A 14,536-nucleotide genomic window follows, 5' to 3' on the forward strand; every position below is an offset into this window, starting at 1 on the left:
GTTTATTAGCTATATATAATATTTTTTGACATTTGCCAACAACATGAGACAAGTTTTGATCAGTGGTAAATTATAGAAGTAGTCCACACTCAGATAAAGAGTCTTTGCTGAAAAAAGAGAAATCTTTTTTCTTTCTTCCACAAGAGGAAGAGGCATATTTCTTTTGACAAGCTTTTTCACTCTCCTTCCCTCTCTCTCTCTCTCTCTCCCCCCCCCCCACACACACACAGAGAGAGAGAGAGAGAGAGAGAGAGAGAGAGAGAGAGAGAGAGAGAGAGATCTTTACAAATTATCAAGTCTTGCGTGCATGGATTAATGTCGTGTATTTATGTTATTTCACGATGAAATCAACATTTTAAACGTTAAAATCCAGATCAATTCATTGTAATACTACTTTTCTGGACACATATTTTAGCTATCAGAAAAGCAAAACATTAACCAGTAACCAGCTTCTGAGGGCTTCAGCATCCAATCCAATAGATACGACCCTGCAAAGTCAAAACAAATTCAAAAAATCAAAAGCTATTTTTATAAGTATTTTTCAATTCCATAATAATCTCCGTATAAACAGGAAAAGGACTCTTGAATACAGTACTTAAAGAATCGAGCATATCCCTTCAGCAAAACAAATTATATTCTATTCATAAAAAATTGATTCATTGATTGATAAAAATCAGTTTCTCAGTGATACTTATGGTGGATAAAGTGACGATTACGCAAATTGTGATGGAAGCTTGGGTATTATTTGTATCTATACAAATTGGAATTTGTCCAATATATCAAGACAGAAGACATTCACCCATGATCATTATGAGGCACATCTCTTTTGACATACCAGGGCTTAATAACCTTTGCATCCAGGTCCTGTAAAACGTCTCTGTCCCGATTGAAAATTTACTCTTCTCCCCCAAAAATGTAGGTAAAAATTTCCAAATGACAGGCAGATTGAATTTTTCAGTGCTTTTCGCATTAAAAAAAAACTTGAATTTTAATATCTTAATGATTAGCAAAGATGTGAATAGGGAATAAGCCTTCAGAGTAGCTCTTAATTCAACAGTAGAACTTAATATGACATATTTCCAAATTTTACCACTTTTTCGATTAAACATTTCCGATTGAAAGGGTACAGAACCCTGAATCAAAAAGGCTCAATTGAGGTCTGTAAACGTACTAAATTATATTTAAAGCAATTTCAAGTACCTTAGTTTCATAAAACAAAAAAAAAAGATTTTATGTTTACATGTAAAGAGGTACTACATGTATGTAATTTCCAAGTACTCTTCAAATTCCAATTTTTCAAACGGTTATTTTCCTAAAATCAAGGAGTTTAATCTTTGGAGGGAAAAATTGGTTGAAGATATAATATATGAAACATGTACATCGTACATAAACACTACCAATATAACGAGAAAATCATTCGTCCTGATAATGCATCAGTTTAATCTTTGATGATTTCGAATTCCAAAATACCAGCATTGTACAAAATATGGTTTTACACATAGCTTGCCGCAACAACATGCAGTCGCATACAACAGATCAGAAATCTGAAAATCCAGTGATAGTTGTTTGCGCCAACCAATCATCGAACCAAGAAATGAACAATGTGAGACAGCAGTTGAATCAAGAATCTTTAATAATGTTATTGCTTACGAAACAAGTGTATTACTTGGTGGATGATATGATAACAATAAAAAAAACACATGGTGAAAACGGAAGCCAAAGTACAGGAAATGGAGAAGAAAGAGAATGTTCTTCAACTTGCGAATCAAAGATTGCAGAGTGAACTAGGCCAGCTTTTGAAGATGAATGATACTGATGATGAGACGTCTCACAAATTGGAAGGATACAGGAAAATCTCCGTAATTTGAGTTCAACTGTGGAGGTTGTTTGTACTACTTGCACTTATACCGGTTTGTTTAAAATGTTTAGAATAAAGAAGTATGTATAAGTTATCGCATCTCTTTGAAGAATAAATTTATGAATATTTATTTATGATCAATCCAAGGACGACTTTTTTTGAAAATATTATTACATTCATTTAATTCTTGTTACTGTTTTTAATCTTTCCAAGTGGGAACAAATATACCTATAATGTGCCCAGACAAAATAGCAGTTGTATTCAATGCAGCCATCAGCAAAACATTAGATCTCCAACGCAACATTCCAGTCAATGTTGTGTATGACACAGTTTAAATTAAACTGGCAATGCGTATAATCCACGTAATGGTTTCTTCACAGCGCCCTCTGGTGGACTCTTTGTCTTTTCATGGGCAACTTTGGTTGCAGCTCTTATTTGATACAGAACTTTTGGTTAACGGACAAAGAAAGGGTTTAGGGAATTGTAATAATGAAGGCAATTCTGGTAACGGAAACTGTGCCAACACCATTCCTGTTGTTCTAGAATTTGGAGACGAAATTAATATACGTACAACTACGGCAAATTATATCCACGGAAATCATTGGTCAAGCTTCAAAGGATGGAAAGTTTGGTGAAACATTTTCAGTTCTAACAATCATGCATTTGAACATGTTCTGTATTGGATATATAATATTTTACTGACTGAGCATTGCAAGTGAAAATGTTCTTGGGATCAGAAAAATATCAGTCATTATCTGGCTTTAAGGTGTACAATTAATGAATACAACTGGGAAAGGGGAGAAACCCATTTTTGTACAGAAAAGGAGAAATATATTATTCTGTAATTTTACAATAATGTATGCATTTTCCTATTTTCTGATTATGATGAACAAACTTATTTCTATTTTGTGTTTTTAATTGTCAACTTAATAAATACAATATTCAGGTAATATTTTGTAAATTTAAATGAAGATTAAGTCAAATTTACAGGACATGTTTTCTCGCAATTTTTTTTAATGCTGTAAACGATTAAGCTACCTTAAATATTAAAAGCTACTTTTTTCTTCTGATAACGAATTTCCTTTTCTTAATTTCGACTTTCGTAAATCATAATAAAGACTTCCATAAGTCTTAGTCGTTATAAGACTTTTTATCTTGTACTTTTCCATCTCATAACACAAAGGTAAACTTTTTAGCTAGTTTTGACGACTTTTTTCTCTTCCGTAACAACGACCAGAATTTCGCAGATTGTTATTATTACACTTATTAAAATATAATGTTATAGAATCCTTCATGGATACTGTATAATTTCTGAATTTTCTAAAACATTGCAATAATTTGATTTTTTTCCCCTGGAATTGAATTAGAGAGATGTGTTCTATTTTAATTGTGCCTCCTGAAGTTCATTTCCCTGACGGAAAGAAATTGAGTTAATACGTCACTAAAATAACATCGTTGAGGCACTGAGGTAAAAACTGAAAGTTTTCATGCACAAATGTTTCACTTCGTGAAAAATCAGTAGTAGTTACCCCTATAGCTGTCTGACAGCTTGCATAGGTAATCTAATATTGTGGTGGAATACTGATAATATATTTTCATCTTTTGATGTAACACATACTAGTACTGCTTGGGCAAATAGACTGAACCCGGTGTTTGGTTGAAGGTTTGTTTCAAATAAAGTATTTTCCATATAAAATGAATAAATTATAATTACAAATATCAACTTTCCAAAAAAGCTCGGCTGAAATCAAGCAATTTTATACATGTATAGTGCACGTTTCGCTCCGATAAACGATTCATGTGATATTGAATGAAAAGGGGCGGGGATCGGGGTTAAAATTCTAAATTCATTTATGAAGTAGATATGACTTTTTATGCATGACATACAAATAAATATATATGTCATGGCCGTAGGAACCGGGGGCGCACGCCCCCCCCCCCCCTTCCAATAATTTTGCCGATATATATATTACTATAGAAAATATAGCTACTATATACTTGTGCCCCCTCAATAAAACGTCTGATAACCCTTTTTTTGCTTGTCAAGGAATTTTGGTAGTTGATAAGTTGATAGAACCCCCACTGTGAATGTATGGCTGTGCCCCCCCCCCCCCCCCCCCCACTGAAATTGCTTCCCACGGGCCTGTATGTATGTATGGGCACCTAGTGTTCTATTGTCTTGGGCCAGAGAATGCACGATTTGTATTCACTAACTTACAATGTACGGGAAGACAGTTGTCCATAATTATATAATTCGCCTAATACAGTAAAATGGGATAAACTAGAATGCTACGTGTATAAAACAATTGTGTATTAATAGGAGTATCATAACCGGATCAACCTCATTCTGGACTCCAGCCTATAAACCTTTCAAACCTCAAACACCGTAGTATTTGAGTATGAGTCCTGAATGACATTGGGCCGATCATGCTTTTTCTTGTGAACCCGAGACCTGTTGCTACAAGTGAGAGGACGATCCAAGCGGAACAACTCGTACAATTCTTGAGCTTGGTTTGAGTGACCCAAATCAAATGTTATTTTTGTTATGCGAACTGACTCTTGGATATTAAGATTCCACCTTCAATATTTGAGGACCTTCCTGACTAGAGCGTCTCACAAGTTTTGAGGAGTGGCTGTGTAACCCAACCTGTATAAATGCAACAGGAGACAGACACAATCTGATTCACCACTCTTTATTAAATTGAACAATCCATTTTTATTATTTATGATTAGAATACATAATGTCACAACACACAGTGGACTAAACATTCTAATAAACATTACTATTTATAATATAAAATATTTAACCTGTAAATAAAATGAGGCATCTGAAAATTTTACAAAAAAAGCGCAAGTCTACAAAATTATCTTACTTTATATAAATGAAAACAAGAGAAAGACACAGTCTGATTCACCTCTAAAGACTGTGTCCGCCCTAGCTAGCTGCTGTCTGTATACCCCCGAAAATACCTCATTAATTTGTTATTTCTTCAAAATTTGCAATAATGACTTTAAATTTTAATTTGACTTTTAGTTGACATCATTCTGTCTTCCAACACTCTTTTATTTCTTAATGCATTTTAAAAATTATTTCCAAACTTTTGCATAATCCTTACATTTTCTCTGTCGTAGCTAATTTATACCAGCAACTGACCTCCAGTCACATAGATACTATTGGTTGCTTCTTCATCCTAACCAAATATATCTTCTGGTAAACATTAAAACTAATTCTAAAAGTGCTGTGAAATAAGGTATCTTACTAGTCTTACTATAGCCTTGTACATTTTACTTTGAGCAAGTCAAGATTATGTAAGGCTTACTCGGTTTTATAGCGTACAACAGAACTACGGCCCAAGTAAAGCCGACTCAACTGACGTTGATAAGATAAGTTTTGCACAGCATGGATGAGATAAGTGGTCCGCTCAGATAAAGGGTCATTGAATGAAATATTTTTAATAGAAATGAAAAAGGGGTGAAGATAACGAACAGTGATCGATCTCATAAAAACTTCAAACAATACAAATCTGTGAACAGGGCATAAACCTGGACATTCCAGAGGTGGGATCAGGTGCCTTGGAGGAGTAAACGTCCTCTGTTGACCGGTCACACCCGCCGTGAGCCCTATGCATTGATCAAGAAGACGGAACATTCTGTAGTTAAATTTTAGTATAAAAACAAAGATCTAACAATTGGTAGGAAACAAATCAGCCAAAATACGACCCAATGTTAGGTTATATTTCCTTATTATGTCATTATAACGATCATAGAATTTACGGAATGCTGATCTTAATCGAGGTTATTGAAATCCTGTAACATCAACTTATGTGTTAGTAGCCTGCCTCGGGTCAAAAACTGATCGTACCCAGAGCATGCTCTTGAGTAGCGAATAACTTAGGAGACATAAACACCATATGCAGGTGATAGTCGAATAAGGAAAGTTGACGATGGAAAAGGTGAGGTCATCTCGTTTGTCATACAATTTAGTTGTTAGTTGGCTTTCATCGTCTATGGTCAGTAAAACATTCAAATATGAAGCAGATGTGGCAGACTCTGTGGTGTCTTTTATTTCAAGTTCACTGAAAGTAATTGCAAATGCATTGAAGACATAATTTTATAATGTCGTTCCCAAGGGGAGCAGACACATTTTTTTTACAACTCTCTCTCTCTTTGTATCTCCACACACACACACACACACACACCCTCCCTCACACACATACACATACACACACACACAATAATTTCTGGGTAATATTGAATAGAATATATTTAAACTTTCTGTTTTTGCCCATGATCAAAATGTTTGATATTATCCTGGCTCAAGGTCATATCTCAAAAGTGATAGTGAAACATTGTTGTTCAGTTTGTAAATCTGGAATGAAATCCAACACTAGTACTAGAATGTTCGCCCAAATAGGAGACGGACAATCTAAGAATCGAGTATAAGTAAAAAAATACGTTAAAAAATGGCAAGTATTAATAATAAAGAATCAAACAATGAAGCATTTTGGGGAATATTGTTATTATCTAGCTTATCATCAGATTTGAAAAATCTTGTTAAAATAAGAAGAAAATAATTTCTTTTAAATGAAAATTATGCCTGCTGTGTTTTTACTAATAACCGAACCAAATATTCCACATAACTTTTACAAATGCGCTTAAACTGTGTCATAAATGTTTATAGTTAACAAAATTTGATGTGTGTTATCTTAATTAAATATTTTTAAATTTCTTTCGTTTCCAATTATGGCCCATCAATATCACGTAAATATGTTGGTGTAAAATTAGCATTCTAACCGCATTCATTTCGATGGAGGTCAACAAAACACAGCATGAAATATATAATTCAGATTGTGAATTTTAATAACTATACACTTTCATGTTTCAAATGACATATTAAAATTTTAAGGTTCAATTCACAAAATTGTTTGACTTTTCCACAGGCCGATTTGGCACTATAAATTGAGAATGTGTGTATAGTACACACAGAGTTTGGTATTAGAATGACTAGAACGAACCGAACTTTGAACAAAACACATTTCAAACTGTAAGAGGGCTGGGTAGTTTTGGCCATTTTTAGCTCACCTCAACATAGGTGGTGATCTTATTAGCATGGGATACCTTCGGCGTTGGCGTCTCCAAAATGTTTTGGAACAGATTTCTTAATACATGCATGTATTGCTATGGATAGATAGACGTCTCGGCCCAAAGATAATCAGGCCCTATATTGACCCGAGATGCATTGAATATGAATCTGCAATGTAGTAAATATGTTTCATTGTACAAGTGTTGCATTTTCAGTCAAAGAATAACCAGGTGAATGTTTTTTGAGTAATACATGTATATAGTTAGAAGTTTTTGGAGCAAGTTTCATTCCCAAGTTACTACATGTATATAAACCCAAACTGGACCAAACTTGCATGGATGATATCCAGGGATACAAACTAGCAGACTTGCTCAGGATGCTGGATCTGCCCTACATTTTCTGGATGAGTGACCAGGTTAAAATCTTTGGAGCAGATTCATTCCTAAGAACTGTAAGCCATATGATCACAAAAATTGCATTGATACTCCTTCTAGGGAGGCATATTATCAAGACAATGCTTCAGATTCTGGATTTGACATATATTATCCTGATGAGGACCAGGTTAAAGATTTTGGGATCAGGTTTATTCCAGTGTAACTTGAAGTCCTTCCTTGATCAAACTTGCCAACGTGACACATCTGGGGAGGCGCTCTAGCAGACCTGCTTCGGATGCTGGGTATGACCCAAATTTTCAAGATGATTGAACAGATTAATTTTTTTGGTGTAGGTAAATTTCCAAGTAACTATAAACCTTATCTCGAAGAGCTTGCATGGAAAATTCATCTAGGAATGAAAGCTACCACACTTGCGTCGGATGCTGGATTTGACCTACAATTTTTGAATCAGTGACCAGAATAAATTTTTGAGTAGGTTCATGCAAGAGCAACCTTAAGCCCTTCCTGGACCAGCTTACATGGATTATGCAATTAGCCTAAGGAATGTACACAGCTAGATTTGCTTCAGATGTTGGATCTGACCTACATTTTCCAGATCAGTGATCAGATTAAAGTTTTTAATTCGATTTTTAAGTAGCTGAAAGCCTTATGGTGACAGAACTTGCATGGATGATGCATTTAGGGACGTACGCTACAAGACTTGCCTAAGGTGCGGTATCTGACCAATATTTTCCATGAGATTGAACAGGATTTAGTTTTTAGAGCAAATTTCCATCCCCAAGAAACTAGAATCCTTATGGTGTCTAAATTTGCATGCATGGTGCATCTTGGGGTGCACACTATTAGAATTGCTTTGGATGCTGGATCTGACCTACATTTTCCAACTGAAGAAACAGGTTAAAGGTTTTGAACAGGTCCATTCCCAGGTAACTATAAACGCTATACCTCATTAAACTTAAATTAATGGCTTATCTAGGATTGAAAGCTTTAATGGCTTATCTAGGATTGAAAGCTACCAGATTTGCTTCAGATTCTAGATCTGACCTACATTTTCTGGATAAGTGCAGAAATCAACTACAATGTATTTGGTTCTTCCCAGGTTACTATATGCTGATCAAATTTGCATTGATGATTCATCTAGGTGTTCACACTACCAGACTTGGTTCTTATGCTAAATCTCACTTTAATTTTCCGGATGACTGATCAGAAAAAAAGTTTAAGGGGCAAATACCTTCTAAAGTCATCAAAAATACTACCCAGATCAAACTTGCATAAATTTTACATGAAGGGATACACTCTACCAGAATGTTTAGTGTGAAACCTTGCCTTACCTAAAGGTAACACTCACTGAGTTGAGCTTTACACTGTATTACCTATGTTTAGAGTAAAAATGTATTAAAAAAAAATTAGGAAATTAATTTAATCATTATGACACAGTAAGAACATCTGTGTGTTTTTTAAAAAAAATATTAACGTAAGGCTGTAAAAAGAATGTTTCCATATTATTCGATAGATCTATCGAATCATATTTTGAAAACCTGGCCTCCTTTTATGATAAACAAAGGCCTTTTATACATGACAGTTTATATATGTACGGACACCACATGCAGTGTCTATTTTCTTTGACCACGGAATGCACGTGGAATTTGTAATCACTAACTTACAATTTACGGGAATACAGGCGATTGTCCACATATTATTCGCCTGAGGCTTATACAATGAAGTGGAGAAAACGAGAATTCTACGTGTATAAAATAATATTTTTTGTTAATATGAGCATGAAAATAGTACATCGTCTGTGACATGCATAAAAATTTAAAAAGTATTTTTCTAGAGCAAGCGGAAAAATATATGATATGAACCTTTTCCAAGCATAAGATTTCTGTTGTAATAACCCATTTATGATACAATTTAACTCATCTAGCTGGTCGATATGTACAGCATGCTGTTACCTCAATAAGAGTGTAAAAAATTTTCGACGTCAGTCAATATAATCTCCTGGACCTGCTCAACGACAAAAAGCATCTTTTCTACATATGATCTACTGGTTTGAAATTCATAATCTTATTTCAAATTGTGGATCTGAAATGGCAGCATTTCAATTGCTGTGTTTCTGCATATTTCTTCCCATAACAATATCGCAGTTGCTTACAACAGATCAGAAACCTGAAAATCCAGTGATGGTTGTTTGTGCCAACCAAACATCGGACCACGAAATGAGACAGCAGTTGAATCAAGAAACTGTAATAAGATTAACACTGTATTCCTTGGTAGTATAACAATGGGGAAAAACATATGGCGATAATGGAAGCCAAAGTACACGAAATGGAAAAGAAAGAGGATGATCATCAACTTACGAATCAGAGACTGCAGAAGGAATTAGATCAGTATTTGAAGATGAACTTTACAAATAATATGACGTCTGCAAAAATTGGAAAAATACAAAAAGATCTACTTAATTTAACTTCAACTGTTGACGCTCTTTACAATGGCACATATTTGGATTTGTATGATTTTAATAAAACGTAGCATAATTAAATCATGCAAGCTGTAATTTCACTTTAAAATAAAACAACTCTGTCATTGGATCTCAATGACGAATAGGTATATTAATATTTATTTTTATGTAAATCCAACCTCGTAACGTTCATAAATCGATCAGTGATTTTTCTCCCATTTAATTAAAAAGTGTGATTAACAATCGTTTTACTTTTCATTTATATTTGTTATTGCACGTTCGAAAATGTGGCTACATTAGTACTGTGATTTTAACAGTACTAACGTAGCTACATTTTTTAAAACTGTTAGATCTTTCTAAGAGAATCATTAAATCTTATTCTAAAATTTTTTGCAGAAATTAGAGCTGTTGTATTCAATGCAGCCGTTAGCAAATCATTAGGTCTGCAACGCAACACTCCAGTCAATGTTGTGTACGACACAGTGTTATATCAAACTGGCAATGCTTACAATCCACGGAATGGTTTCTTCACGGCGCCCTCTGGCGGTCTTTATGTGTTTACGTGAACAACTTTGGTATTAGCTCGTAAGATATTTAACACAGAACTTTTGGTAAACGGTCAAAGAAAGGGCTTAGGAAACTGTAATAACGAGGACAATCCTGGAATTGAAAACTGTGCAAATACCATTCCTGTTGTTTTAGAAACTAGTGACGAAGTCAATATTCGTACAACCACCGCAAATTTTATCTATGGATATCATTGGTCAACTTTCAAAGGGTGGAAAGTTTGGTAAAAAGACTTAAAAAAAGGCTAAAGATTTCCTGAATTATGCCATTACACATGGTATCTTTGGATTGATAATTTCATTCTGGCTGAGCATTTAAAGTATATAAGACTCTTTCAAACCCTGTTTTCATTAATCAGATTATTGCACTATCCTAGCTGATGGACTATCCTAGCTGGGGAAAACCGGGCATATTAATACTGAACCTGTAAAGATTGAATTGGAGGGAAATTTAACATATTCACGCATGCAACTAACGTAATCATATCAATGTAGAACTTGAGTCAAGCTTCAAAAGCTGTAATGTTTGTTTGAAATTATTATTACTTTATTATAGAGTTATATAACGTTTTATATATTTGAATTAGTTCCACATTACTTCACAGAGGCAAGAATCAATGAATAAACGTTGAATCAAGTGCTTTGGTTCTCAAAAAATTGTCACGTAAATGTCATTTAGATATCATTTTATACAATAAACGATAAGTTACCGGTAGTCATATTGAATAACGAGACATATAGAATGTTGATCTTAAGCAATTCTGTCTATAGAGAAATAAAAAAAAGTACAAAACAGTTTGCAAAGAAATGGTATAAGCTAAATTCAGCAAAAAGATTTTAAATGAAATGATTAAAATTTCTATTATTATTTACTCTGAAGAGATTTCTGAAATTCGTCTGTAGATTTGCATTTTCTTTTTTTCAGTCAGTGTATTTCATATATAAATGTCTGAACAGTTATAAGTTCAACGCTTTGTTTCCAGGTGCAGATTCTAATGATATTATTTTTCCTGGCCAAGGAGAACTTTTTCTAAAGTTCCTTAAACATTTCTAGGTAAGAAAGCATGCTGTCATTGCTTTGGTGGTAAATCCTGGACCCCCTCTCTGGATATAACCCTGTCGACGTGTTATCAATCTTTTGTGTTTTTTAAATATTCATCTGTAGGAGTCAAGATATGAAAGTTCATTTGAAATTTAAATTGCAATGTTTCATAAAAGAGATTTGCCTTATACAATTCTATTCAAAAATGATCCTAAGTGTTTAAACGCTCTGTTCGTTTGTGCTACACATGACTGAGCTGGTTACAATAAAGCAATGGAAATGCTCTGTACCCCCAATAACACAGGCCTAACAAAGGACTAACATTTGGAGGCTATTTTCTTGTAATGGATGGACAATATGGAGTTACATTAACACAATGTATTGTGGGGATAGCTATAGCATTTATTTTTGGATCTGCATATGTTCTTGAGGTGAGATATAGTGATCTTCACAGTGAAATAAAAATGCGTGACGCGGAGTTAGCATTCATTAAACAGAAAATTAAAAACTTCGAATCGAAAGTAGAAATGTTCGAAAGAATGTACAAGCAATGTGAAGATAAATGTATTTCAGAAGAAAAGGAAACAAGAAATCTAACGAAGCGCATAAGCATAATAGAAAGCAGAATTGGTGATGTGGAAAATAACCAGGAAGGTAACGTATATGACCGTACAAAATTCTCATATATAAATCACAAGATTTCATTACAAGCTCGGTTTGCTGATAACAGTTTGTAAGAAACAGGTACTTGTAAATGTTGAACACTTTCTAACAGTTCACTTGTATAGCTTTAGTAACAAATAATTTAATCTAGTAATGATGCGTATGCATCTGCTTACAAATACATGGGTTTTTAAATCTTGGTTTCACAAATAATTACTAATTTTCGCATGATTCAAATAAAGAAAGAATCAACATTCAGTTTAATTTTATCATTTGCCAAGGAATCCTTACTAGTTAGACTCAGGATTTAGAACAATTTCTGATTGTATTTAGAAGGCATTTAGAAATCATTTATTTATGTATATACCATTTACAGTGCCTTTGCTAGGTTTCTGAAGAGAGGGGAGTGGGGGTAGAAATGGGATGGATAGCCCCTCTTCTGAGCCAGGATTTTTTTCTAAATGGGTATCATTTTGGTGGGTACTTTTGCATTCCTGAATTCTTTTTTACTTAATTATCCAGCATTAGTTTAAATAGTAAAATAATGAAATCATTTTGTTTGAAATAGGAAGCCACATTTACAGCACTGAAATGCACGGACAAAACATTTTTATTAGGGTCGATCATTAGGAAGTCCTTAATTAACAATTTCAGATTTTTTTTCCTTTTTTTGGGGGGGGGGGATTCACAACCAAGCAAGAATTCTTTGATAAGCAAACACCGAGAAAAAAAGTTGCCATAAGACACCATTGAGAGGCACGAATGTAAATTATAGCTTTTGTATTTTACTGTATAGCATATAAAGCAACAAATAATCTGAAGGGTGATGTCTCGAAATTCCTTTTCCTCCACCCACCCATGTGACCAGGAAGGAATGCACAGTCATTTGTCAAGATCTAATGCCTTAACTCTTCACTTTCGCTTTATCGTATACATTTATGTGGTACTGGTATCTATCACATGCATAATTTATTTTAAGTTTTGTTTCTTTCAAAGTGGTAACCAGTATACCTTATAATATGAATCTTCCACAGACAAAAGAGCAGTTGTATTCAATGCAGCCATCAGCAAAACGTTAGATCTCCAACGCAACACTCCAGTCAATGTTGTGTATGACACAGTTTTATTTCAAACTGGCAATGCTTACAATCCACGGAATGGTTTCTTCACGGCGCCCTCTGGTGGTCTCTATGTCTTTTCGTGGGCAACTTTGGTTGCAGCTCGTAAGATATTTGATGCAGAGCTCTTAGTTAACGGAAAAAGAAAGGGTTTAGGTAACTGTAACAATGAAGCCAATCCTGGATACGAAAACTGTGCATGTACCATTTCTGTTGTTTTAAAATTTGGAGACGAAGTCAATATACGTACAACTACTGCAAATTATATCCACGGAAATCATTGGTCAAGCTTCAAAGGATGGAAAGTTTGGTAAAACCAACGTATTTCAATTTTATATATAATTTTTTTTAAATATATATATTTAGATATACGTTCACCTGCTGCAAATTATGTCCACGGAGGTCACTAGTGAAGATTCAATGGAAAATGTGGTAAACCAGTTGCAGTTTTGATAACAATGCATTTAAAAATGTTTTGTGTTGGATATATGATATTTTACCAACTGAGCAATACTCGTGAAAGTGTCAGTCATTGTCTTGCTTTTCAAAGATACACAATAAAATAATGGGTTTTTTTTTTTCAAGAATTGCGTTTTTCATCATTCAGAGGTATCATCCAAGGGACACGCAATGTTATTGGCTTGCTTAGCAACCTCTAAAGATAAAACGTCGCTTAACGATAGAAATATCATTAAGTGTTGCAACTGCAACACTTAATGATAGTTCTATCATTAAGTGGCGTTTTATCATTAGTACGGTAGAAATCTATTATTCTTTAATTTTACGCTGAGGCATGCATTTTCCTATTTTATGATTTATATTACAAACTTATTTCTTTTAAATTTTTTTTGATTGTCAACTTTATAAATGAAAACTAGGGTAATATGCTGTAAATTTTATAGTATGTCAATTTTTCAGGACATGTTTTGTTAGTGTTTTTTATGCTGCCTTTAAGATTATATGACGACTTCTTTAATGAAAAATGCATTCCTTTTCTTAATTACGACGATTTTCATAAATTATAAGAATGACCTCCGTAACGTAAGCCGTTATACGATTTTTAACTTGTGAATACTTTTTATCTCGTAATACAAATATAAAGACTTTTTCTCTCGTACTTACGCTGTCTTCTGATTTTTTCTCTCGTAATTATGTTTTTTTTTCTCTCTCTCGTACTGACGACTTTTGTATATCGTAATTACAACTTTTTCTCTCTCGCACTAACGACTTTTGTTTCGTAATTACGATTTTTTCTCTCGTACTTATGACTTTTTTCTCTAATACGTTTTTTTTTCTCGTACTTGCATCTTTTTTTCTCTTGTACTGTCGAGTTTTTCTCCCGTACTTACGTCT

At 34.0% G+C, this 14,536-nt stretch overlaps 2 protein-coding genes across 2 annotated transcripts in view; both read left to right on the top strand.

The window, feature by feature from the left end:
- The first annotated feature begins 5,855 nt into the window (after window positions 1-5,855).
- Window positions 5,856-14,536, top strand: part of LOC133204042 (coiled-coil domain-containing protein 158-like) — a 128,013-nt gene continuing 119,332 nt past the window's right edge. The window contains exon 1 of the mRNA XM_061339827.1: window positions 5,856-5,868. The gene's annotated coding sequence lies outside the window, so the exon portion shown is untranslated. The remainder of the gene's footprint in view (window positions 5,869-14,536) is intronic.
- Window positions 11,733-13,738, top strand: LOC133204044 (uncharacterized). The gene is made up of 2 exons (XM_061339831.1): window positions 11,733-12,056; window positions 13,100-13,738. Exons 1-2 carry the CDS (start codon window positions 11,747-11,749, stop codon window positions 13,495-13,497), a joined length of 708 nt encoding a protein of 235 aa, XP_061195815.1. The 5' UTR covers window positions 11,733-11,746; the 3' UTR covers window positions 13,498-13,738.

This window comes from Saccostrea echinata, unplaced genomic scaffold, assembly GCF_033153115.1.
Source record: "Saccostrea echinata isolate AGI-Se365-2 ecotype Australia unplaced genomic scaffold, CSIRO_AGI_Sech_v1 ptg000052l, whole genome shotgun sequence".
NCBI classification, from domain to species: Eukaryota; Metazoa; Mollusca; class Bivalvia; order Ostreida; family Ostreidae; genus Saccostrea; species Saccostrea echinata.

Coding starts and splice junctions, on each gene's coding strand:
- LOC133204044 (XM_061339831.1), top strand. CDS start 11,747: ATGGATGGACAATATGGAGTTACATTAACACAATGTATTGTGGGGATA. Junction 12,057..13,099: donor TGTGGAAAATAACCAGGAAG/GTAACGTATATG, acceptor AATCTTCCACAG/ACAAAAGAGCAGTTGTATTC.